Source organism: Lipophrys pholis, assembly GCF_963383615.2.
Source record: "Lipophrys pholis genome assembly, chromosome: 11".
Taxonomy (NCBI): domain Eukaryota; kingdom Metazoa; phylum Chordata; class Actinopteri; order Blenniiformes; family Blenniidae; genus Lipophrys; species Lipophrys pholis.
This window is the reverse complement of record NC_137631.1, coordinates 31,501,718-31,524,031: the sequence shown is the minus strand read 5'-3', so window position 1 is coordinate 31,524,031 and position 22,314 is coordinate 31,501,718. Positions and strand designations below refer to the sequence as shown.

General features: G+C 48.4%; 1 protein-coding gene across 1 annotated transcript in view; it reads right to left on the bottom strand.

Moving 5' to 3' along the window:
• Positions 1–22,314, bottom strand: part of kif21a (kinesin family member 21A) — a 144,480-nt gene that overhangs the window by 97,018 nt on the left and 25,148 nt on the right. The window contains exons 2-10 of the mRNA XM_080475707.1: positions 20,998–21,220; positions 17,672–17,854; positions 16,011–16,151; positions 15,787–15,918; positions 14,327–14,497; positions 13,557–13,672; positions 8,570–8,765; positions 8,303–8,483; positions 6,842–6,908 (exon numbers count right to left, since the gene is read on the bottom strand). Of these exons, the coding sequence (XP_080331833.1) occupies positions 6,842–6,908; positions 8,303–8,483; positions 8,570–8,765; positions 13,557–13,672; positions 14,327–14,497; positions 15,787–15,918; positions 16,011–16,151; positions 17,672–17,854; positions 20,998–21,220 (1,410 nt within the window). The remainder of the gene's footprint in view (positions 1–6,841; positions 6,909–8,302; positions 8,484–8,569; positions 8,766–13,556; positions 13,673–14,326; positions 14,498–15,786; positions 15,919–16,010; positions 16,152–17,671; positions 17,855–20,997; positions 21,221–22,314) is intronic.

The window sequence follows — 22,314 nt, the reverse complement described above, 5'->3', positions numbered from 1 at the left end:
GACTAGCACTAAGGAAACTACACAGTATAACGTGCTTCATGTTGGTGTTTCCCAGCCGCTGGCTGCTGAGGAAGAGGAGGGGACCTCACCTCAGTTAAAGCCCTTTACACATTCAGAAAGAGTCTTTCAGAAGATGTGGAGTCGTCTTTGAGGGCTTCAGGTTCTCCAACAACATGGGACGTACCATAATGACGTTCATCAACATGGGACGTACCATAATGACGTTCATCAACATGGAACGTACCATAATGACGTTCATCAACATGGAACGTACCATAATGACGTTCATCAACATGGAACGTACCATAATGACGTTCATCAACATGGGACGTACCATAATGACGTTCATCAACATGGGACGTACCATAATGACGTTCATCAACATGGAACGTACCATAATGACGTTCATCAACATGGAACGTACCATAATGACGTTCATCAACATGGGACGTACCATAATGACGTTCATCAACATGGGACGTACCATAATGACGTTCATCAACATGGAACGTACCATAATGACGTTCATCAACATGGAACGTACCATAATGACGTTCATCAACATGGAACGTACCATAATGACGTTCATCAACATGGAACGTACCATAATGACGTTCATCAACATGGAACGTACCATAATGACATTCATCAACATGGAACGTACCATAATGACTTTCATCAACATGGAACGTACCATAATGACGTTCATCTTTCTATTTGGGCTGGTCTAGACCCTGGATCTCACTTTCTAAGACAATTAGAAGAACATACTAGAGTTTTCCCAGAAGACCCTCATGAATTTGGACGGACACAGGCTGAGCAGGACAATTCAGCAGCTGAAGAGGAAGTGAACTGAACATTTTGTGAACGGAGAAGTTAACCTGCTTTGGACTGAAACCAACCTTTCCTGCATCGTAATGAACTCAGTGGGGTCAGAACTGAAGCTATGTGGTCTGCAGGGAAGTGGTCCTGGTCTGAACTGAAGCTATGTGGTCTGCAGGGAAGTGGTCCTGGTCTGAACTGAAGCTATGTGGTCTGCAGGGAAGTGGTCCTGGTCTGAACTGAAGCTATGTGGTCTGCAGGGAAGTGATCCTGGTCAGAACTGAAGCTATGTGGTCTGCAGGGAAGTGATCCTGGTCAGAACTGAAGCTATGTGGTCTGCAGGGAAGTGGTCCTGGTCTGAACTGAAGCTATGTGGTCTGCAGGGAAGTGATCCTGGTCTGAACTGAAGCTATGTGGTCTGCAGGGAAGTGATCCTGGTCTGAACTGAAGCAGTTTGGTCTGCAGGGAAGTGGTCCTGGTCTGAACTGAAGCTATGTGGTCTGCAGGGAAGTGGTCCTGGTCTGAACTGAAGCTATGTGGTCTGCAGGGAAGTGGTCCTGGTCAGAACTGAAGCTATGTGGTCTGCAGGGAAGTGGTCCTGGTCTGAACTGAAGCTATGTGGTCTGCAGGGAAGTGATCCTGGTCTGAACTGAAGCTATGTGGTCTGCAGGGAAGTGGTCCTGGTCTGAACTGAAGCTATGTGGTCTGCAGGGAAGTGGTCCTGGTCTGAACTGAAGCTATGTGGTCTGCAGGGAAGTGGTCCTGGTCTGAACTGAAGCTATGTGGTCTGCAGGGAAGTGATCCTGGTCTGAACTGAAGCTATGTGGTCTGCAGGGAAGTGGTCCTGGTCTGAACTGAAGCTATGTGGTCTGCAGGGAAGTGGTCCTGGTCTGAACTGAAGCTATGTGGTCTGCAGGGAAGTGGTCCTGGTCTGAACTGAAGCTATGTGGTCTGCAGGGAAGTGATCCTGGTCTGAACTGAAGCTATGTGGTCTGCAGGGAAGTGGTCCTGGTCTGAACTGAAGCTATGTGGTCTGCAGGGAAGTGGTCCTGGTCTGAACTGAAGCTATGTGGTCTGCAGGGAAGTGGTCCTGGTCTGAACTGAAGCTATGTGGTCTGCAGGGAAGTGATCCTGGTCTGAACTGAAGCTATGTGGTCTGCAGGGAAGTGGTCCTGGTCTGAACTGAAGCTATGTGGTCTGCAGGGAAGTGGTCCTGGTCTGAACTGAAGCTATGTGGTCTGCAGGGAAGTGGTCCTGGTCAGAACTGAAGCTATGTGGTCTGCAGGGAAGTGGTCCTGGTCTGAACTGAAGCTATGTGGTCTGCAGGGAAGTGATCCTGGTCTGAACTGAAGCTATGTGGTCTGCAGGGAAGTGGTCCTGGTCTGAACTGAAGCTATGTGGTCTGCAGGGAAGTGGTCCTGGTCAGAACTGAAGCTATGTGGTCTGCAGGGAAGTGGTCCTGGTCTGAACTGAAGCTATGTGGTCTGCAGGGAAGTGATCCTGGTCTGAACTGAAGCTATGTGGTCTGCAGGGAAGTGGTCCTGGTCTGAACTGAAGCTATGTGGTCTGCAGGGAAGTGGTCCTGGTCAGAACTGAAGCTATGTGGTCTGCAGGGAAGTGGTCCTGGTCTGAACTGAAGCTATGTGGTCTGCAGGGATGTGGTCCTGGTCTGAACTGAAGCTATGTGGTCTGCAGGGAAGTGATCCTGGTCTGAACTGAAGCTATGTGGTCTGCAGGGAAGTGGTCCTGGTCTGAACTGAAGCTATGTGGTCTGCAGGGAAGTGATCCTGGTCTGAACTGAAGCTATGTGGTCTGCAGGGAAGTGATCCTGGTCTGAACTGAAGCAGTTTGGTCTGCAGGGAAGTGGTCCTGGTCTGAACTGAAGCTATGTGGTCTGCAGGGAAGTGATCCTGGTCTGAACTGAAGCAGTTTGGTCTGCAGGGAAGTGGTCCTGGTCTGAACTGAAGCTATGTGGTCTGCAGGGAAGTGGTCCTGGTCTGAACTGAAGCTATGTGGTCTGCAGGGAAGTGGTCCTGGTCTGAACTGAAGCTATGTGGTCTGCAGGGAAGTGATCCTGGTCTGAACTGAAGCTATGTGGTCTGCAGGGAAGTGATCCTGGTCTGAACTGAAGCAGTTTGGTCTGCAGGGAAGTGGTCCTGGTCTGAACTGAAGCTATGTGGTCTGCAGGGAAGTGATCCTGGTCTGAACTGAAGCAGTTTGGTCTGCAGGGAAGTGATCCTGGTGTGAACTGAAGCTATGTGGTCTGCAGGGAAGTGGTCCTGGTCTGAACTGAAGCTATGTGGTCTGCAGGGAAGTGGTCCTGGTCTGAACTGAAGCTATGTGGTCTGCAGGGAAGTGATCCTGGTCTGAACTGAAGCAGTTTGGTCTGCAGGGAAGTGATCCTGGTCTGAACTGAAGCTATGTGGTCTGCAGGGAAGTGATCCTGGTCTGAACTGAAGCTATGTGGTCTGCAGGGAAGTGATCCTGGTCTGAACTGAAGCAGTTTGGTCTGCAGGGAAGTGGTCCTGGTCTGAACTGAATCAGTTTGGTCTGCAGGGAAGTGATCCTGGTCTGAACTGAAGCTATGTGGTCTGCAGGGAAGTGGTCCTGGTCTGAACTGAAGCTATGTGGTCGGCAGGGAAGTGATCCTGGTCTGAACTGAAGCTATGTGGTCTGCAGGGAAGTGGTCCTGGTCTGAACTGAAGCTATGTGGTCTGCAGGGAAGTGGTCCTGGTCTGAACTGAAGCTATGTGGTCTGCAGGGAAGTGATCCTGGTCTGAACTGAAGCAGTTTGGTCTGCAGGGAAGTGATCCTGGTCTGAACTGAAGCAGTTTGGTCTGCAGGGAAGTGATCCTGGTCTGAACTGAAGCTATGTGGTCTGCAGGGAAGTGGTCCTGGTCTGAACTGAAGCAGTTTGGTCTGCAGGGAAGTGGTCCTGGTCTGAACTGAAGCTATGTGGTCTGCAGGGAAGTGATCCTGGTCTGAACTGAAGCAGTTTGGTCTGCAGGGAAGTGGTCCTGGTCTGAACTGAAGCTATGTGGTCTGCAGGGAAGTGGTCCTGGTCTGAACTGAAGCTATGTGGTCTGCAGGGAAGTGGTCCTGGTCTGAACTGAAGCTATGTGGTCTGCAGGGAAGTGGTCCTGGTCTGAACTGAAGCTATGTGGTCTGCAGGGAAGTGGTCCTGGTCTGAACTGAAGCTATGTGGTCTGCAGGGAAGTGGTCCTGGTCTGAACTGAAGCTATGTGGTCTGCAGGGAAGTGGTCCTGGTCTGAACTGAAGCTGCTCAGTCATTCTGTGGAAACGGTGTAGGCTCCACACAACAATGCTTTGTAGTTCATGTCGTCGCTCCTCAATCCAAATCACATATTTCCAAAATATTTACTTTAAATTTACATTCATTTTGACAATGAAGTCTTGAGGTGATTCACTGCTTTTTGTAAGTGTTTGCTTAACTTCGGAGGTTGAACCTTAGTTTTAGTCAACAAAAGTAGTTTATTTGACCAATAAATTGTAAAAGCCCATTCTAGATCCTTGGTTTGGTTAGACTGAGCTCATTATCCTGTACAAGCTCCTCCTGCTGTGTTGCTGCCTAGAGCAGTCCTTTTAACCTCTTACATTTATTAATGGACCTGAAATGGAGATTTATTGAGTCTTAAGTATAGATTAATGTTTTTAATATTTCAACTTACTACATTGTTTAAGCCAATTTTGTTATCAAAAACTCTTCTTTGGAAAATTGTGCAAAGGGTCAATTTTCCGGGTGGTGGTGGTGTCAGTCTGAGCACCGTCACCCAGATCACATTGACCCAGTAAGAACCTTCCTGCAGGTGGAGAGCCCTCAGGAAGGTGGAGAGCCCACAGGAAGGTGGAGAGCCCTCAAGAAGGTGGAGAGCCCTCAGGAAGGTGGAGAGCCCACAGGAAGGTGGAGAGCCCACAGGAAGGTGGAGAGCCCACAGGAAGGTGGCGCCCGGCGTGAGACATGAACCCTCTACCTTGAGACTGAGAGTCTCATGCTCTACCTACTGAGTGAGCCGGGGGACATGAACCCTCTACCTTGAGACTGAGAGACTCATGCTCTACCTACTGAGCTGGACGGGGGACATGAACCCTCTACCTTGAGACAGAGTTTCATGCTCTACCTACTGAGCTGGCCGGGGGACATGAACCCTCTACCTTGAGACTGAGAGACTCATGCTCTACCTACTGAGCTGGACGGGGGACATGAACCCTCTAACTTGAGACTGAGAGTCTGATGCTCTACCAGCTGAGCTGGACGGGGGACATGAACCCTCTACCTTGAGACTGAGAGTCTGATGCTCTACCTACTGAGCTGGACGGGGGACATGAACCCTCTACCTTGAGACTGAGAGTCTGATGCTCTACCAGCTGATCTGGCCGGGGGACATGAACCCTCTACCTTGAGACTGAGAGTCTGATGCTCTACCAGCTGATCTGGCCGGGGGACATGAACCCTCTACCTTGAGACTGAGAGTCTGATGCTCTACCAGCTGATCTGGCCGGGGGACATGAACCCTCTACCTTGAGACTGAGAGTCTGATGCTCTACCAGCTGATCTGGCCGGGGGACATGAACCCTCTACCTTGAGACTGAGAGTCTGATGCTCTACCAGCTGATCTGGCCGGGGGACATGAACCCTCTACCTTGAGACTGAGAGTCTGAAGCTCTACCTACTGAGCTGGACGGGGGACATGAACCCTCTACCTTGAGACTGAGAGTCTGAAGCTCTACCTACTGAGCTGGACGGGGGACATGAACCCTCTACCTTGAGACTGAGAGTCTGATGCTCTACCAGCTGATCTGGACGGGGGACATGAACCCTCTACCTTGAGACTGAGAGTCTGAAGCTCTACCTACTGAGCTGGACGGGGGACATGAACCCTCTACCTTGAGACTGAGAGTCTGATGCTCTACCAGCTGATCTGGCCGGGGGACATGAACCCTCTACCTTGAGACTGAGAGTCTGATGCTCTACCAGCTGAGCTGGCCGGGGGACATGAACCCTCTACCTTGAGACTGAGAGTCTGATGCTCTACCAGCTGATCTGGACGGGGGACATGAACCCTCTACCTTGAGACTGAGAGTCTGAAGCTCTACCAGCTGAGCTGGCCGGGGCCTCGACATTTCATACAAAATGTAAATCCAAACTTTCCTAATGCACCCAACTTCCTGCGTTGGATGACGTTCTTCATATTCCTTTCAATCTAAAAGGCTTCAACTCAAGAATCTATTCCAACAGATCATCTCTCAGTGGAATTAAAGGAAAATGGGAGGAGGAGCTTGGGGATATAATTCCTGAAGAATTATGGACTGAGGCTGAGATAAGAGTTAATGGTACTTCATGTGCTCAGCTGGGTGTAATGGGGGTCCTACGCCGCACCCGCCCCTCCAGGTCCAGGCTGGCCCTCCTTTTTCCTGAGCTGGATGAGAATCTCATGTTGCTCCAGCAACATTAACACACATGTTCTGGTCTTGTCCGTCCCTCTCGAACTATTGGTCAGCAGTCTTCAGAGTCCTCTCACAGTCACTGTTCTTAAATCTGCAACCAAACCCCTATTCGGCCATCTTGGGAATAGTGCCAAAACATAAGGACATGGGGGGGGGGGGGGGGGGGGGTTGTTATATTTGTATATGTTCTGTTTGGGGAAAAAAAAGAAAAAAAGAAGAAATATTGCCTTTTCTTCATGTAATCTTCTTTTTGTACCTTGATCTCAATAATAAGACAATAAAAGAAAGTTCTATCTGAATAACAGAGAAGTCATAGTGCAAATGTGATATTTCTAATCTAATGTGTGTGTACATGTGTCATGATCTTAGAAAAGAACACAGATAAATATAGAAAACGTTTCAACATTTCCACTCAAAAGAAATTAACATCTCAAATAAAGAAATAAAAAAATGTATATATATCAACTAACTAAATAAATAAATGTTGTAATTTGATCTTCTGTTGTGAGTGGAATTAAAGAAAAGAGTAAACTGATATAAAAGAGATATTTACCGAAGGTCTTCAATCTCTTTGATGTAACTCTGAATCATGTTTCCTATTTCCTCAGTGCCTCCTTCACCTGGAAAACACATCAGAGATTGAAGATTCAACGTGATCTTCAAAACACAGACATCCAGAAACAAAAGAGCATGCTGAGGAGCTCTCTCTCCCCTCTGTATGACCCCTGTCAGTACCAGTGTGAAACCCCTCCAGCCCTGCTTCCAGCACAGCTGCCCGACACACACACACACACACCCCCACACACACACACACACACACACACACACACACACACACACACACACCCCCACCCCCACCCCCACACACACCCACCCACACCCCCACCCCCACACCCACACCCACACCCCCACACCCACCCCCACACACCCACCCACACACCCACACCCCCACCCCCACACCCCCACCCCCACCCCCACCCCCACACACACCCACACACACACACACACACACACACACACACACACACACACACCCACACACACACACACACCTTGAACTGCTGTCATTGCAGTGACTGGATAGAGCAGCAGCAGCACCAGTGAGGGACACCAGAGGTCATATTGAGGGTCAGAGCGTTTTCCTCTGAGGTCATCAAAGTGAGATATTTATACACGTCAAAGAATAAACGAGCAGAAAAAACCTAATATAGTCTGCCAATACCAATGTTTATCTTAAAAGGGATTGAATTGTTGTTCATTTAACTGACTTTTAGTATTTCCTGTCAAACATTACTGCTAAAAACTGCTACTGCTAAAGCACTTTATTGAAAAAGATTAAGTTTTTGTCTGATTACTCGATTGATTGCCAGAGTACTCTATTACTAAAATAATCGATAGCTGCAGCCCTATATGTGTAGTTTCATTACAAAAACAACCAACAGCGCCACCTCATGGCCTGGCATGTTGACTACATGGTTTTTTCTGTCTGCGTGTGCTGTGTAATAGCAAAAGTCTTCTGAAACAAACGAGGCATTGTCACTTGAAGCGTTGTCGTCTAATAGGGCCTCAGTATGAACCCTCACAGGCCCCGTCTATACGAAAACGAGTGGAGCCGCAAAACCTCCACTTTTGGGCAGTCTGCTTACACCACTGGTCGGATCTATAGCAATCGTCACTTTTTAAAACTCTCCCACGGTGGAACTTTTCTTTCACGCTTGCTGTCCCTGTCCCTGTCCCTGCCCCTGCCCCTGCCCCTGCCCCTGCCCCTGCCCCTGTCCCTGCCCCTGCCCCTGCCCCTGTCCCTGTCCCTGTCCCTGTCCCTGCCCCTGCCCCTGCCCCTGCCCCTGCCCCTGCCCCTGCCCCTGCCCCCCCGCCGAGACAGCTGTTGGCTATGGAGCACAGTTACTGGGCATGCACAACACCGCTGTGGTAAATCGTCCCTTTCTTTAACAGACAAGGGGTTGTCCCTGGAAACGTTGTCGTGTAAAAGGAGCCTCGGGTTGAACCCTCTCACCTGCCCGGGCCAGGTCCTGGACACTGATCAGCTGGGTGAGCCTGGCCCGCTGGGCATCAATGGTCTCCTGCATGGCCTTCACCCTCACCCTCAGGTTGCTGTTCTCTGTCTGCAGCATGGAGTTCTCATGGAACATGTCGCTGAAGCTCTCCATGCCATCCTCGCCCACCAGCCGTTTCCCCTGCAGAACAGGACACGGTTCCTCATTGAGCTCCCAGGCTGCCCTGAGGAGCCCAACAACATGACTCCTTCCACTCTGCTCCTCACTGTCTTGTACTCCATCAGCTCCATCTGGAGACGAGCGATCTCCGTCCTCAGCGCGCTGATCTGCTGGCTGGCCTTGTCCTGGTTCACCATCACCTTGTTCTTGATGTTACGCGCCCGGTTGGCGTACTTCAACGTGTTCAGTGTTTCCATGAAGTCGCGATCTGATGGACTGATGCAGGCGATCATCACTGTTTGGCTGAGACAAGGAGAGAGGAAACTCAGAACCAGAGAGTCAGGCTCACTAGAGTTCTTTGAAAAGCCAGATTGGTGGAGTGATAACAGACAACCTTTAAATAATAGAATTTTGTGCAAAAGTTATGTAATTAATTGCAAAGATTCTTGAATTTGCATGTCCAAAAATCCTGTGTCATTGTTTTCTCTTAATTTTAGTAGGGTAACTCCTTAAAGAGGACAGCTCTGGATTCAGAATACCTAGAGTATTCAGTTTGCACCAGCTTCAACTACCAAGAGAAGACATAAATCACAACAACAGAACTGTTCAGGCGTATTGGAACAAAAATTCATCAAGAATCTAATTGTTTTCAGCAAACTCCACCACATTCTTCTTCTACAGACTCTCAGGTACCTCTCTGCCAATTTGTAACTAGAATTAAGAGAAAAAAGCTCAGGGATTACTTTTCAGATAGTCTGATTACCTTAGATAATATTACCTTAACCTCTAACAGTGATATTAGGAACCTGGGTGTTATTTCTGATCAGGATCTGTCCTTTATGTCCCATGTTAAACATGTCTCCAGGACAGCCTTCTTCCATCTAAGGAATATTGCAAAAATGAGAAACTTCTTGTCCTTCAAAGATGCAGAACAAATGCTTCCTGCCTTTGTGACTTGAAGATGAGATGATTGTAACTCCCTAATGTCAGGATGTTCAAACTCCTCTGTTAGGATCTTCCAGCTAGAGCAGAACGCTGCTGCAGGTTTACTAACCAGAACTGGAAGAAGAGAGCACATCTCCCCAGTCTTAGCATCCTTACACTGGCTTCACATCAAATCTAGAATAGAATTCAACATCCTTCTGATCACATCTAAAACTCTTCATCACCAGGCTCCGTCCTATATGGAGAAACTTCTAGAAGGGTCTCACCCTCCACGAGCCCTTGGCTCTGAGGATGCAGGACTGTTGGTAATCCCTAAAGTCCTTCAAAGTAAAAGAGGAGGCAGGAGTTTCAGCCATATGGCTCCTTTACTCTGGAATCAACTAGCAGCCTCGGTCCGAAGGGCCCACACCATTAGTTTATTTAAGAGGAGACTAAAAAGCTTCCTCTTTGATAGAGCTTCTCATTAGGAATAAAATAGGAGCACTAAGTTGAGCTGCTCTAGGCCTAGACTGCTGAGGGGATTTCCTCTCTCCCGTTAAAGGGAGGAACTCTACATTTGGAGCTTCTGTTTCTTGTCTTTCTTTCTTTCTCTCTGTGTAACAACATTACTGGAGCCACCAGATCCTGACAGGAGGGGAGCAGGATCCAGGGGATCAGACCCAAGACTCCCAGAGTGGAGTTACCACGGTCCTACTACCCCACCCCCCCACAGCACCGGGACCCCACCACAGCACCGGGATCCCACCACAGCACCGGGACCCCCCCACAGCACCGGGACCCCCCCCCCACAGCACCAGGACCCCACCACAGCACCGGGACCCCCCCCCCACAGCACCAGGACCCCCCCACAGCACCGGGACCCCCCCACAGCACCGGGACCCCCCCACAGCACCAGGACCCCACCACAGCACCGGGACCCCCCCACAGCACCGGGACCCCACCACAGCACCGGGACCCCCCCACAGCACCGGGACCCCCCCACAGCACCAGGACCCCACCACAGCACCGGGATCCCCCCACAGCACCGGGACCCCCCCACAGAACCAGGACCCCCCCACAACGGCACGGCCCTTAAACTCCAGACTGAGATTAGTTCATCATCAGACCAACGCTCATCATAGACTTTTCTTAGTATTTGTACTTCTCTGGTCTGTCTGCCTCTCTCTCTCTCTCTCTCTTCTATTCCTCTCTCTCTCTCTCTCTCTCTCTCTCTTCTATTCCTCTCTCTCTCCCTCTTCTATTCCTCTCTCTCTCTCTCTCTCTCTCCCTCTTCTATTCCTCTCTCTCTTCTATTCCTCTCTCTCTCTCTCTCTCTCTCCCTCTTCTATTCCTCTCTCTCTCCCTCTTCTATTCCTCTCTCTCTCCCTCTTCTATTCCTCTCTCTCTCTCTCTTCTATTCCTCTCTCTCCCTCTTCTATTCCTCTCTCTCCCCCTCTTCTATTCCTCTCTCTCTCTCTTCTATTCCTCTCTCTCTCTCCCTCTTCTATTCCTCTCTCTCTCCCTCTTCTATTCCTCTCTCTCTCTCTCTTCTATTCCTCTCTCTCTCTCTCTTCTATTCCTCTCTCTCCCTCTTCTATTCCTCTCTCTCCCCCTCTTCTATTCCTCTCTCTCTCTCTTCTATTCCTCTCTCTCTCTCCCTCTTCTATTCCTCTCTCTCTCCCTCTTCTATTCCTCTCTCTCTCCCTCTTCTATTCCTCTCTCTCTCCCTCTTCTATTCCTCTCTCTCCCTCTTCTATTCCTCTCTCCCTGTCCTATCCCATGTACTTCTCCCCCCAACCGGTCAAGGCGGATGCCCCCCCCCCCCCCCCCCCCCCCCTTCCAGAGTCTAGGCTCCGCCCCCTTTCTTCCTGAAGAGGGACTTCTTCCTGGTTTCCACTGTTGCTTGTTCCATCTGCTGCTCTGGAAGGTTTAGTTGGGTTCTGTTGTTCTCTATCATTGTAAGAGGTTCTGGAAGGTTTAGTTGGGTTCTGTTGTTCTCTATCATTGTAAGAGGTTCTGGAAGGTTTAGTTGGGTTCTGTTGTTCTCTATCATTGTAAGAGGTTCTGGAAGGTTTAGTTGGGTTCTGTTGTTCTCTATCATTGTAAGAGGTTCTGGAAGGTTTAGTTGGGTTCTGTTGTTCTCTATCATTGTAAGAGGTTCTGGAAGGTTTAGTTGGGTTCTGTTGTTCTCTATCATTGTAAGAGGTTCTGGAAGGTTTAGTTGGGTTCTGTTGTTCTCTATCATTGTAAGAGGTTCTGGAAGGTTTAGTTGGGTTCTGTTGTTCTCTATCATTGTAAGAGGTTCTGGAAGGTTTAGTTGGGTTCTGTTGTTCTCTATCATTGTAAGAGGTTCTGGAAGGTTTAGTTGGGTTCTGTTGTTCTCTATCATTGTAAGAGGTTCTGAGATGTTGGTTGATGTGATTTAGAGTTTTACAAATAAAATTGAATTGAATTACTGTAGCATTTTCTCACAATCACACAATACTGTACTGTTATAGTTGAAAAATTCATAAAAAATCAAATTGTTTAATGCTACAGTAATTCTAGTTACAAATTGGCAGAGAGGTACCTGAGAGTCTGTAGAAGAAGAATGTGGTGGAGTTTGCTGAAAACAATTCGATTTTTGATGAATTTTGGTGACAATACGCCTGAACAGATCTGTTGTTGTGATTTATGCTTGCGACTGAGGTGTACTTGAACGCACCATGAAGCTCCTATAGGCCTCTTCATACTCCATAAGAACAAGACGAAAAGTTGGGCAGTGCGGGTCCTGTCGAACAAAATGACGTCATTTCCTTCTTCCAGCTCCTTCTGGCTGAACAAATTAGTTTGGGCTGTTCCAACCGCCCTGGATGAACTATGTAGGAGCAGCACTGCTGAAACTTCTGCTCTGCCGTGTGCTGCGCATGCGTGTTCTAGTTCTCTCATGACTATCGATAATATTTTAATCATATTTAGCTTGTAACAGCGCTACTGTACGAGCGCCGCAGCTCGTTAAAATGTGGGAGTGCAGGCTGACGTCATGCACCTGAACGCATCACGAGCAGCTGTCAGCTCCTGGAGTTAGAACTGGACTAACATGGCGCTCGGACAAAAACTTTTTTATAACTGAAACAGTTCAGAGAAATGTATTTCTGAAAGCTCTGGAGGCCAGAAATAAACTGTGCTGTTGAAAAGTTTAAACGCCGCTTCACAGACTTGTGCCTGCTGTGAGGGGGCGTGGCCTGTTGTGAGGGGGCGTGGCCTGTTGCGAGGGGGCGTGGCCTGTTGTGAGGGGGCGTGGCCTGTTGTGAGGGGGCGTGGCCTGCGAGTTCGGCAGCTTCTTATCGGAGTATGAACAGTCCTGCAGAAAAAGCTTTTTTTTTCTGCTGCTGGCTGAGTCACTGCTGAATGTTCTTCTTGTTCTTATGGGTTCAAAAGGGAGGATGCAGGGGCCTTATCGCCTTTTGACTGCTTTACCGTAATACGCAATGTAAACAGGCACTTTAGTTTAAACCGCAGATATGCGTTACTCCAGTGGGCGACCGCTGTCACGCTGTGTAACGCATCACAAATAATCGACACGCTCAGTTGAAACCTTCACGAAGCTAAAAAGATGCTCCACGATTATCACTAATGTCACGTAACGATACGCCCATTTAAGAACCCTATTCAGGTGCATTATGTCACATAAAGAATGTCAGGAATGTGCCAGGAATGATGGGAAAGTTATATTCTTGGTTCATCGTGCTTATGAGTAAACGCACCTGAACGTCAGTACTCTTCAGGCTGTTGTAATTAGTCGGAATATCATTTTCTTTATCTTTCAAACAATTTTTCATATCAATGGAGAAAACATGAAAGCTGGACTCGAGTGTTTTGTTGTGCATAGTTGGGTTTTTTAGATAAAGATGACAGGTTTGGGTTGAGCACCACAATAAGAGGCAGAGAAGAAGAAAAAGTAAGATATAGTATGACATAATGCTGCACAGAGGCTAGCGTGGTGCTACAAATGCTCCACATTGACTCTTTTTTCTGTTTCTGACCCTCAACTGGTCGACATATTACTGCATGTGATGGAACTGTTGATCACTCTGATATATTTGCAAAAGTACATGAATGACATGTTGCTCAATAGCAGCCTAAATGTGTTGAATTTAAAACCATTTAATGGAGTTGCAATGCACCGACCTGTTTCCTCCGAGCGAGTCCTGCAGAAGTCGGGTGAGTTTGGAGTCTCGATAAGGCACATGAGACGCCCGCTTGCTCCGATCACCCAGAGCACTGATTACATTCCCCAAAGCAAGCTGAGCAACACAAACAGCAAAATCCAGGATTAGTGGGGAGAAATGGAGTTCAACAAACCACGAGTATCACTCAATATGAGCTGTGACTTATTGGGTGTTTATTTTTTAAGGATCCTCATTACTTGCAGCACTGGTTAAAACTATTCTTGCTGAGGTTCTAGCGATTTTAGCACTAAATTTATCCACTGCATTTTAAATAATTGAGTCCTCATAACTATGAACGGAAAGAAAAAAAACTACACAACAGCTGAAGTAGTATTAATCTATTAATTTCATATTGTGTATCTGATGGAGCCCCTAGCTGCAGATGTTGGTAAACTTCCTTCTGAAGTCAAGAACTCCGATGTTTTTGAAGAATTGAGTGCCAGGTTATTGAGGGAGCACCAGGTAGGGAGGTTCAGGACCTCCTCTCTGGAGGCTGACTCATCATTGTTGTGGATCAGACCCACCACAGTCATCTGCAAACTTCTGTTGTGGATTAGTGTGCAGTCATGGTGTGCAGCATGGCACTGAGTGCACACCACTGCGGGGCTCCAGTGCTGACAGTCAGGACTGAGGAGTGATGAGGCCACAGTCTGACTGACTGCATTGTGGACATCAGTCTGTTGGGAAATATTGAAAGTGGAACCATGTACTCAAGGCGTTCCTTCTCACCAGGCCACAGTTAATGGAGATCCCCTCTTTGGCTCGATCGCCTGTTGCTCCTGTCCTCTTCAGCCTCTCGGAACCGGCCAGATCCACAAAGTGAAACTTTGCCGTAAGCGTCTCGTACTCGTCCATCTCGGAGTTTCCATTGGAGACTCTGTTGTCAGTGTCCTCTCCCTGCTGAGGGGTTTAGAGAAGTGAAGACAGAGCTGAAACGATGGATCTTCTTTATCACAGACTGACAGTTTGACCTGACTCGGGTCACTCAGGCTCATTTTCTAACTTTCTACCAGTTATTAAAGGTATTTGCCCTTTTAGCTCTAATTACTGCCTCCAATCCCTGTCGAGGAGACTGGGGGTCCGGAATGGACCGCCTCCTTCCCTCTGAGTTTATCTTATCTAAAGTCTTTTTCTTCACACAATGACGAGAAACGGTGGCGTTGGTTCCTTCAGCCATCAGACTGATGCATCATGGGAACTTTGTGGGGACAGATGATGCTTGTTGTTCCTGTGCGGTCTTTTAATATGAAGATTTTGTCACTTTTAGCAGTCATGTTGTTTCTGTATTTATTTATTTTTAGACGTGGCACAGCTGAAAAGAACTGCCTCAAGCAGAATTACTGAACTGCTCTGAAGATTTCTTCCAACATCCAGAAGTCGGGACCATAATCATTAACATGTAGTCTGCCCCTCCTCTCTCTAGCACTGTTTTCTGGGGTTTCTGAACTACTTGCCAAGGAATCTGCAACCTTTATGAACGAAACAGCACTTTTTGTCCCTTTCCACCAAATCACATTTAAATGGAGCAGCAAAACACATTTCCCTTTAAAATGAGGTGAACGCAGCTTTAAAAAAGTTTCACAAATCATTTAGAAATCTGTACAAAAATTAGTATTCATGAAGTTTCAACTCCAATTGAGTATGGAAAACATTCCATTGAACTTTCTGTTGTTTCTGGACACTCATTTCATTTTGACATTTGATCTTTTTAACCACGTTGGCTCTTTTTACAGCAGCGGTGAATGCTTCACTCTCATTTTGATGCTTGTGTTTCTTTTAGTAAGCCCATTCATTTTCATGTTTTCTTTAAAGGTTATTTCAGCAGTTTTCTCCAGTTATATTGGTTTTAGCTATTTTTACCAATTTTGTTATTTTTCAACGCCTTTTTAATTCAAGCATGAAGAGTCCTGTTGAAAATGCCGGATGTGTAAATAAGGTCAAAATAAGCTCAAATGATCTAAAAGCCACTACAGATGGGCGAAAGAACCACAGGTTGTCGACTCCTTTAGTCGCCAACACCTAAATAGGATTGAAAGCGCTGTAGTTTTAAACATTTTAACCGGTTTTTTCTTCCTTCTACTAGTAGTTGCGTTGCCAGTTTCACCGACCTCTGCAGTGAAACTTTAAACTGTACGAACTTTGATTAGTGATGAAACCATCTTCAGCCCCAGGCTCACCACCGCACTCACATTGTCGGAGGCACAGACTCGGACTTGGCACAGGTGGATGGTGAAGATGGCGTGGGATCGAGAGCTCTGCACGTTCATCTGGGTGCTGGCTGTGGTGCGTGACAGAGCGCCCACCTTCAGGCACTGCAACATCTGAAGAGATGGAGCACAGTTAGACGGAGCACCTCGGTGCAGATTAATGATGAATGATCCTGGCAGGGAATAGAGAGACTCTGGACGTTCACCTCGGCCTCGGAGGAAACCGTCCGCGTGGTCACTCCCACCGTATAGATCCCTCCGCTGGCGTCTTCATGAATCTTGATATGAGATTTTTGCTTCATGTCTCGTGTGGAGTCAAACAGGTCCAGAACGTCCTCGTTGTAAAGCTACAGAAGGCAGACCACGGAGACGGAAGCAGAACAAACATGGAAACATGAATCAGACCATTGGATTGAAGTCATTCAGAAAAGAAACTGATGAATATAAAGATTAATATGTTTTTACAGATTCTTGTATGACACTGAAAGTTTGCTTAAACATTCATTTTCATTTCAATATATTTTAAGGATTCCTCTGTGTCAAACCACAATTCAGCTCAATAGAAAATGAGTTCCCTATAAATAAAGAGGAATTCTCACTCCACAGGAATCAGGATCTCTTAAAATAATCTTTCAACAATCAAAATTCCTTCTAAAAATACAACAAAATATAATAATAAGCACTTGCATAAAACAGTCCAAATAAAATGCAAATCTCACAGATTAAAGCATTTCAGGTCAGAAATGAAACCAAAATTCAAATATCCCCAGGAACTGCTTTTAAATCCAGCACTGTGACCACCTCAGCTTTTATTAGATTAACTAATACAATCATTCTAGAAAGAAGTTCCTCTCTCAGCTGCTAAAAGTACTTGTATACATCCAGTTTATCTCTCTCCTATTTTCAGATTTATTTATCAGCTCTTTCGATTTGGCCCAGTCAGAATCCGCCTTCAGTTTTTACATTTCTTTTAAATATCCAGCTTGTTATGGTTTTGTTAAACGTTTGAATAAATGTAGCTACGTTTTGTTATGGATAAAGCATTATGGACATTATGTACTCCTGGGTTAGTTCGATGGAAGTAAAACGACACCAGAAAGCTTAGGAAGCTGAGAGGGAGCTGATGGTGGAGTGAGACGGGAGTGAGTAGTGAGCTGAAAGCTCTAAGATCCCCGTCACTTCACACAGCTTCCAGATGCTTCTGGCAGATGTTCAATCTGAACATCTGGTGCTCCGTTGTTTCTCTTTTTTAAACTATTTTAGTTATTGATGAGAAAAGTTTCCCAACAACATCAGTAACTTCCTTCCCAGCGTGAACATTTTCACACTGAAGGAGGTTTCCCTGGGCCTTTTGGGGACAGCCTGCCCTGCACCGTCTGAGGCGCAAACCTGCACCTGTATATATTTTTAAAAACAGCTCTGATGTGTTTCACCCTCTGAAAGCTGAACTCCTGGACAGCCTGAGACCAAGGCAGCACTATGACTTGTCTCTCTTGCCACAAGAAACAATTAAAGGGTCATATTATGCAGCATTGTCTTCCTAGAGGTTCTCCATCAGGACCAATCGTCCCCATACCTGGACTGACGTCCCAGAAGTGAAGACAGTCTGTCCTCTCTCTCACTGGTGTGTTTAAAAAAGTGTGTTGCTCCAAGCAGCCAATCAGAATCAAACCCTATATAGTGTCATCAGGGGTTTAGCCAATCCCAATCAAGGTAGGCCCTCCCTTTGACTCCTCCCACAATTAGGCAGCTCTGCTCCGGCACATGGCACCACCAGAGGAAGTACTTCCTCCTCTTCCCAAGATGGGCATGAGTGGGCGGAGCCAGTCCAGCACACGTCTCTGTATACGGGTATGTGTTGGAGTACCTCCAGGAACTGTGCGTTGATCTTGAACTGTGGCGGTGGGCGACCCTGCTCCTGGGCCGCCTGCAGTCGCTTCTCAATGCCCCTGAAGAGGTGGTGGACGGCTCGTGGGATGATCCCCAGCTCCTCCTCACAGATGTTGACGTCAAAGCCGGTGCCCATGGTGTACGTTTTCCCTGATCCCGTCTGAGAGACACACACACACACACACACACACACACACACACACACACACACACACACACACACACACACACACACACACACACACACACACACACCAGGTTAACATCATAGAATCTTTTATTATGTAAAATGTATTTCTGACAAATCAATGCACAGGATGGAGGAGTCCTTCAACTCATCAAGAGTCTGACACAATGAGAGGAGGGCTGTTCATGGGGAGCAATAAAGAAAGCACACATTAGGCTTCCTCACATATAAGAGCAACAACTCGCTTCATTTAAAGAAAACAGCACACATAACCATGATGCATTAAACCTCAACTTTACAGAGCAGAAGACAGGCAATTGGTAAAAACAAAGAGCAGTCAGGAAATAAGGTAAAAATAGAGACAGAGACTTCAAATCATCCAAAAACTTGATGTTGACAAGAAAAGTCTATTTCTTCAACTCTTCTCAAAGAAGAGATTTAAAACGGCCGAGATGAGAAAGAAAGAGAGGCAGAAATGTGAAGAATGGACGGAGGACAGAATAGAAGCTGTCCTGAACAACCCTCCCTCTGCTCTGTCACACAGTCCTTCCTTTATGATGAAGAGACATTCCTGATTGAGGATCTCTGACTGGGCCATGTTACACTAGAGAGGAAACCGTCTGTCAATCCTCACTGGTTCATCTGGAACTCAGTCAAAGCTGCTTCACTTAATCTAGATTAGAGACAGTGTGTGTGTGTGTGTGTGTGTGTGTGTGTGTGTGTGTGTGTGTGTGTGTGTGTGTGTGTGTGTGTGTGTGTGTGTGTGTGTGTGTGGAATCAGACACACATTAAACGTGACACAGAGACCACCTCCCTCCATCCTCTCTCCCTCCCTCCTCTCACACAGAGACCTCCTCTCTCCCTCCTCTATCTCAGACCACCTCCCTCCCTCCTCTCTCCCTCCCTCCTCTCTCCCTCCCTCCTCTCACACACAGACCACCTCCCTCCATCCTCTCTCCCTCCCTCCTCTCACACAGAAACCACCTCCCTCCCTCCTCTCACACAAAGACCACCTCCCTCCCTCCTCTCTCCCTCCCTCCTCTATCCCTCCCTCCTCTCTCTCAGAGACGACCTCCCTCCCTCCTCTCTCTCTGAGACCACCTCCCTCCCTCCTCTCTCCCTCCCTCCTCTATCCCTCCCTCCTCTCTCTCAGAGACGACCTCCCTCCCTCCTCTCACTCAGACCACCTCCCTCTCTCCCTCCCTCCTCTCTCCCTCCCTCCTCTCACACAGAGACCACCTCCCTCCCTCCTCTCTCCCTCCCTCCTCTCACACAGAGACCACCTCCCTCCCTCCTCTCTCCCTCCCTCCTCTCACACAGAGAGCACCTCCCTCCCTCCTCTCTCCCTCCCTCCTCTCACTCAGAGACCACCTCCCTCCCTCCCTCCCTCCCTCCTCTCACACAGAGACCACCTCTCTCCCTCCTCTCTCCCTCCCTCCTCTCATAACAGAGACCACCTCTCTCCCTCCCTCCTCTCTCCCTCCCTCCTCTCTCTCAGAGACCACCTCCCTCCCTCCTCCCTCCCTCCTCTCTCCCTCCCTCCTCTCACACAGAGACCACCTCCCTCCCACCTCTCTCCCTCCCTCCTCTCTCTCAGAGACCACCTCCCTCCCTCCTCTCTCCCTCCCTCCTCTCACACAGAGACCACCTCCCTCCCTCCTCTCTCTCAGAGACTACCTCCCTCCATCCTCTCTCCCCCCCTCCTCTCTCAGAGACCACCTCCCTCCCTCCTCTCTCAGAGACTACCTCCCTCCATCCTCTCTCCCTCCCTCCTCTCTCAGAGACCACCTCCCTCCATCCTCTCTCCCTCCCTCCTCTCTCAGAGACCACCTCCCTCCCTCCTCTCTCTCAGAGACTACCTCCCTCCATCCTCTCTCCCTCCCTCCTCTCTCAGAGACTACCTCCCTCCATCCTCTCTCCCCCCCTCCTCTCTCAGAGACCACCTCCCTCCCTCCTCTCACTCAGACCACCTCCCTCCCTCCTCTCTCCCTCCCTCCTCTATCCCTCCCTCCTCTCTCTCAGAGACCACTTCCCTCCCTCCTCTCTCCCTCCCTCCTCTCTCAGAGACCACCTCCCTCCCTCCTCTCTCCCTCCCTCCTCTCACACAGAGACCACCTCCCTCCCTCCTCTCTCCCTCCCTCCTCTCTCAGAGACCACCTCCCTCCCTCCTCTCTCCCTCCCTCCTCTCTCTCAGAGACCACCTCCCTCCCTCCTCTCTCCCTCCCTCCTCTCTCAGAGACCACCTCCCTCCCTCCTCTCTCCCTCCCTCCTCTCTCAGAGACCACCTCCCTCCATCCTCTCTCCCTCCCTCCTCTCACACAGAGACCACCTCCCTCCCTCCTCTCTCCCTCCCTCCTCTCTCTCAGAGACCACCTCCCTCCCTCCTCTCTCCCTCCCTCCTCTCTCTCAGAGACCACCTCCCTCCCTCCTCTCTCCCTCCCTCCTCTCTCAGAGACCACCTCCCTCCCTCCTCTCTCCCTCCCTCCTCTCTCAGAGACCACCTCCCTCCCTCCTCGCTCCCTCCCTCCTCTCACACAGAGACCACCTCCCTCCCTCCTCTCTCCCTCCCTCCTCTCTCCCTCCCTCCTCTCTCTCAGAGACCACCTCCCTCCCTCCTCTCGCCCTCCCTCCTCTCTCTGAGACCACCTCCCTCCCTCCTCCCTCCCTCCTCTCTCCCTCCCTCCTCTCTCTCAGAGACCACCTCCCTCCATCCTCTATCCCTCCCTCCTCTCTCTCAGAGACGACCTCCCTCCCTCCTCTCACTCAGACCACCTCCCTCCCTCCTCCCTCCCTCCTCTCTCCCTGCCTCCTCTCACACAGAGACCACCTCCCTGCCTCCTCTCACACAGAGACCACCTCCCCCCCTCCCTCCCTCCTCTCTCCCTCCCTCCTCTCACACAGAGACCACCTCCCTCCCTCCTCTCTCCCTCCCTCCTCTCTCTCAGAGACCACCTCCCTCCCTCCTCTCACTCAGACCACCTCCCTCCCTCCTCCCTCCCTCCTCTCTCCCTCCCTCCTCTCTCTCAGAGACCACCTCCCTCCATCCTCTCTCCCTGCCTCCTCTCACACAGAGACCACCTCCCCCCCTCCCTCCTTGTGGATCTGGGCAGACTTGCCTGTCCATAAGCAAAGACGGTGGCATTGTAGCCCTCGAGACAGCCCTCAATGAGCTTGTGGGTGCAGGAGTGGTAGATGGCGTCTTGCTGGGAATCCATGTCGAACACGTAGTCGTAGGTGAAAGCCTTGTCATTGCCCAGGATGACCTGAGGCTCTCCGGGCATCACGTACGTACAGATGTGACATCCCTCAATCTTCTCCCGGGCCAGCTGAGGACGAATCCTGCACACAGAGCACGATTTGTCTTTGTTAGAACTGCTATTAACTGCATGATTTAAAAAAATGGTTCAGTTCATGTTGGATGTTTGAGACAGACTGAAACAAACTGCTGATACTGAGAAATGCAGCCGTTTCCCACCGTTACATTTAAAAAAAGGTAGTTGTGATATTTGGACAGAAGCAGGTTTCTGGACAGAAACAGAAGCAGGTTTCTGGACAGAAGCAGGTTTCTGGACAGAAGCAGGTTTCTGGACAGAAGCAGGTTTCTGGACAGAAGCAGAAGCAGGTTTCTGGACAGAAGCAGGTTTCTGGACAGAAGCAGGTTTCTGGACAGAAGCAGGTTTCTGGACAGAAGCAGAAGCAGGTTTCTGGACAGAAGCAGGTTTCTGGACAGAAGCAGAAGCAGGTTTCTGGACAGAAGCACAGTGCCTCCTGCTTTGTGAGCAGTCCGTTGTATTGAGGTGAGCTCCTGGTGTCATCACACTCGTTCCTGGAAGGGTCTTTTTAAGGGAAATTAGGGCAAAATCAAACACCCTGTTTATATACTATGGAAGCAAATATGGCTCAAAAATTCATTTGAAATGTATTAACAGAAATACTTTTTCATTTTAGGATTAAACTGCATTTTTTGACTCATGAATAAAAATTAATGATCAATCATCCAAACTGCATTTTAATCTTCTTATACAAGACTGCTTATTCTGTGACTTAATTAAGATGAAAAGAAAATGACGTTTAAGTTTTAATTTTCAAAAGATGTTTCAGCAAATAATGACCAAAATTCATTTTGAAATGTCAAATTTGAAAATTAAAAAGCATTAGCAGAAATGCTTTTTCATTTTAAGGTTCTGGCTGCTTTAATTTGACTCAAATAAAATGATTAATGCTTCATCCAAACTCCGAAATGAAAATGCTTTTCTGTTAATACATTTCAAATGAATTCTTGACCATATTTGCTTCCATAATGTACAAGCCATACAGAGACAGAAAACACAATGATGCTGGATGTGTGTGTGTTTGTAACTTGAATAATCAGAGCGTGACAGGGTGTTGTAAATCCTCTCAAAGTTAATCTTAAAAAAACAAACAAAACAAAG